Source organism: Sycon ciliatum, chromosome 4 (assembly GCF_964019385.1).
Source record: "Sycon ciliatum chromosome 4, ocSycCili1.1, whole genome shotgun sequence".
Lineage (NCBI taxonomy): Eukaryota > Metazoa > Porifera > Calcarea > Leucosolenida > Sycettidae > Sycon > Sycon ciliatum.
The window spans coordinates 12403172-12407339 of record NC_088646.1 but is presented as its reverse complement, the minus strand read 5'-3'; the positions used below and the strand labels follow the sequence as shown (position 1 = coordinate 12407339).

Sequence of the window (4168 nt, the reverse complement as noted above, 5' to 3'; positions counted from 1 at the left end):
AACAGCTTGGTGCTGTCAAGTGCCGGACGCCTGCTCATAACCGCTACAAACTGGCTAGTGCAAGAGAATGCCAGGCCTTCTGGCGCCAAGCGCCTGGCCCCTGACACACCTTCGCCTTGCACGTGAACCACTGAAGCCATAACAGTGCTTGTTGTTGTACTGAAAAAATTGGCACCGTTTCAATTCAAGCAACCAAACTGGAGTTACGTCGCGAGTAGTACGCGCACGCGTATGTCGGAGTCCGGGTTGCGCGATCACTACTCGCTAGCAGTGTAGTGCAAGCGATTTTGCGAACATCCGCGACTTGTGCGCTTGCTGCCTTCAGCCGCGCCTAGCCCTAGAACAAGTACAGCCCTAGCCTAGGTCGTAGATCTACGGCATGCTAGCTGCTGTGTTGCCTGTTGTTGGCGCGGTGATCTACATCCGCTACGGATGTGTATGATTGTGCAAGGGAGCTGACGCGCACGGTGTGAGACACGTCAGAGCAGTTATCAGGTTATCTGCCATAGTTACACCAGTCACCACCACTGCCACTGCCACTACACCACACTGGACTCTGGAGAGCTGGACACGTAAGTCTGTCATTGATGCTAGACCTACTGAGTACCTACGATCTACGTACACCCAGTACAGACTCAGCCTACATACATAGTAATCATTTTAGTCCAAGAGTAACGACGCTTTACGTGACGCTAGACTAGACGCGCCTACTGCGCGCAGATTAGTGCTCGTTTTCCTAAAACATTCTGGACAGCGGATAATCACCATGATCACTATGATGAGTATTACTATGTTGAGCTTCACTTGAGTTTTCACTGTGCACACATGCCTGCTACTACTACAAGTAGTATTTTGATTAGAAATATTTCAGTTTTCTCAGGAATGCGGCCTCCCTAGCTAGCTCCAAGCATGCAAACAGGCTGGATACACCACCACACACAGCACTGTCACCAGGGTCACACATTGGGTCAGAACAATTCTGGACACGCTTTTTTGATATTTCAATCACCTTGAAATGGGGAGAGTTATATCACAATTGTACAAGAGAAGCAAACAAGAGAATACTGAGACAAGTTTTGGATGGTAATGAGGGTAGGGGTAAGATAAATTAGAGCACTCAATTTCAACGTAAGATGACGATAGAAAACGAAAATAGGCTGAGTGAAAGGAGGAACTGCATGTAGACACAGTGCTAAGATGACATGTTCCTGCTGACTAGAACTAGGACGGCTGCTGAACAACAGAAATAAATTAGAATGCAGTGTAGAAGACAAGACTTTGGCAAAGCTGTACAACACTCTGCGATGATAATGCCAGAATAATGATAGGAGGGAAGCAAGCAATGCTGGCTATTGAATGCACCCAATGGAATTACTAGCAAGTTTTAACTTTGCCAACAGCACTATACCAAGAAAATACAGTGGCACGCCAAGTATTCCATGCAGCAGTTAGTTGAGGAACTACAAGAAGTAAGCTAGGAAACACATTGGAAACTACGCTTCTTTTAAAAAGTGAAAATAGAGTAGCGGGATTAGTGGTAACAAAGCAGATTGACACAACAGCTAATCTACACCACACACACACACACACACACACACACACACACACACACACACACACACACACACACACACACACAGAGGGATAGTTTAAACACCAGCATTGTTTCTATAGTATTCTTAGCGGCGTAACTGGCAGTATAAATAATAGATGAGTTGTTAAAATGAAGAGAAGATGGGTAAATCATGATGGTGGCGGTAAGGAATGGCGTATAGCCTGAAAAATGTTATGATCACAACGTGCTGTCGACTGCAGATTAGCCCTCCTGGCCAAAGCAGCTTATAACAGTGGGGAGATGTATATACAGCTATATGAAAGTGCCTTACCAGCGACTGGCAATAGGATTATGAGCTCCAGTTGGTGACAATCTTTGCTGCTGCTGCTCTGGGATTGGTTCAAAGCGCGAACTCTGGGAACTGGACGACAATCCGAGCATGGCCGGAGTGGACTTTTGTGCCAGAAGAGTGATGGCGTTATCCAGGCCTTCCATGTTCAACCTGGACCTGCTGGAACTTTGGTTCTGTGGACGCAGAACACTACCCCATGGGAATTCATCCAGGCTGATGGGTTGATCAGTGTGCGTCGGTGTTGGCAGCTGACCTACTGCAAGTGGGAATCCCTTGGTCTTGGAGCTGTCCGTCAAAGGAACTGAAGAGCTGCGCTGATATAAAGCTCTGTTACTCCGTCCATGTGCAGCAGCAGCAGGTGGAGTTTGAGCAGGCACACCAGAGTAGCTAGTGCTGACAGCACCAACCATGGAGCCTGCCATTCCCACAGCAGCAGCATGGCTCATGTTGGTTGCTGGTGGAGAATTCTGATTAGCAGGCCTGCTGGGCATATCAGCTGAATAACGTCGGGCCAGCGTAGGTGGTGTTGACTGAGCACAGTTGCAGGCCCTTCCAATATGACTTGGATCTGTGCAAGTAGTCACAGGACCAACGCGACCTGCCAGTGGTGGCGATGATGGCGTACGTCCAGGTCCATGTCTTCCTGTGTTTCTTGGCGAGTTTGTCTGAGCAGTGTGCTGACCTAGAGGCCGATTTCGCATCACTGGGGAGTTAGCAGAGCCCATCGAACTCTGCAGAGAGAGACCAGCGATTCTGGCAACTGTACCTTGATCTAGAGGAGTGACGGGGTTGGAGAGCGTGTCCGATACTCCAACAGAACCACTTGGAGTTGTAGGGTGATCATCTCGAGACTCGTTTGGTTCATGAACGAAGTGGCAACGAGAGCCGTACGGACAGAAGCCGTCCTTGTAGAATGTACGACAAGCTTCGGTCTTGTACTTTGGATGTCGCTCGATAGCTCGCTGCTCAGCTGCGCCATGAGCAAACTGACACTTCTCGCCGTAACGGCAGGAGCCTGTCTCCATGAATGGACGACATAGCTCCGTCTTGTACCGACTGGAGTTGCTTCTTTGCCCTCTTGCCGTGCCATCGCCAGAGTCTCCTGGGTCTTTGTCGGGGGTCCAGAGATTACTGAGAGCCTCGGCACTCACTGTATCAGCGGAGACTGAGAGAGAGTTTGGCCGAGTCGGGTTGTATCGGTCAGGTCGCGGCTCTGCGCTACGGTCCGTACGGAATCCGCGAGCGGCGTAGTCTTGCAAACCTGCCTGGATATGCCAAAGAAGCGCAGGAAAACACGGACAGAATACTCTCTAAGCATAAAACGAATGGAAACAAAACTTCCCGTTCCCTGGCGTAGTCACACCATGAGTACACCAGTGACTATCAATGGCCGGAGAATAGATCAAGCGCTCCCTCTACCCGTTGACATTATTTCGCCATAATGTAGCATTGTAGGGGCAACATACAGTACTAGGCATTACACACATATCAATGAGCATTGGTCTGAAAGACCCTGACTGCCTGAAACTGAGGAAAATAGTAGGATTCTGCATACTGTGGCGAAATCCCGGGCTGCAAGATCAGTTCCAATATAACCAATGATTATCTTTGCGGACGGCTATAACTTCATGAGCATGAGGACTGCATCTTCTTCACTAGCATGTAGAGTACTAGTAATTATTGAGCAGCAACACGCAGCGTTCGGAAAAGCACAAAGCAACACCAGCAGCTGCAAGCGAACTTACCATCGGAAAGGTTGGCCTTGCTGGCTGAACTGCACACATAGTGGCAGCCATCGTAGTCCATAGATATGTAGCGCTAGCTACTCTCGAAGAATCTTTACTTTCGAAAACAAAACTGGAGTGGAGGCGAGCGCCGTGGCACCAATTCTCTGAACTCCACACCAACGCACTGGAGCAAATGCAGCACCCGTCCCCCGCCTGCTGAGCTTTTTATGCACTGAACACACGGCTTGATGAGTCGCTCGAGTCGATCGAGTCGCCGTGCTTGAGCTAGCGGCGCCGCGGCGGTAGTATGAGCATTGACTTTGCGCAATCGGTGGCTACTGCCAGTACTGGCTAGTGTACATGCATACATCAGTACTTCATTCAGCGCGCGGACACGGACACTGATCGTCGAGCAAGAGCCTGCGCAAGACCACCAAGTCCTGTGTGCAGTAGTATGATTCAGATCGATGCGCAAAGCCAAAGGCAGTAGATCTACTGCTATGCAGCACATGGTGTACAGCACCTCCTACTCTG

General features: G+C 49.5%; 1 protein-coding gene across 1 annotated transcript; it reads right to left on the bottom strand.

Annotated features, from left to right (window-relative positions):
• Positions 1-977: 977 nt before the first annotated feature.
• Positions 978-3848, bottom strand: LOC135814533 (mRNA decay activator protein ZFP36L2-like). Its single transcript, XM_065327660.1, has 2 exons — positions 3653-3848; positions 978-3172 (listed from the first exon to the last, which is right to left on the bottom strand). Exons 1-2 carry the CDS (start codon positions 3701-3703, stop codon positions 1883-1885), a joined length of 1341 nt encoding a protein of 446 aa, XP_065183732.1. The 5' UTR covers positions 3704-3848; the 3' UTR covers positions 978-1882.
• Positions 3849-4168: the final 320 nt, after the last annotated feature.

Excerpts from the sequence above, each read along its gene's own strand:
- LOC135814533 (XM_065327660.1), bottom strand. The coding sequence starts at position 3,703 with ATGGCTGCCACTATGTGTGCAGTTCAGCCAGCAAGGCCAACCTTTCCG. Across the intron at positions 3,173-3,652 it reads CAAGGCCAACCTTTCCGATG|GCAGGTTTGCAAGACTACGC; the intron begins GTAAGTTCGCTT and ends TGGCATATCCAG.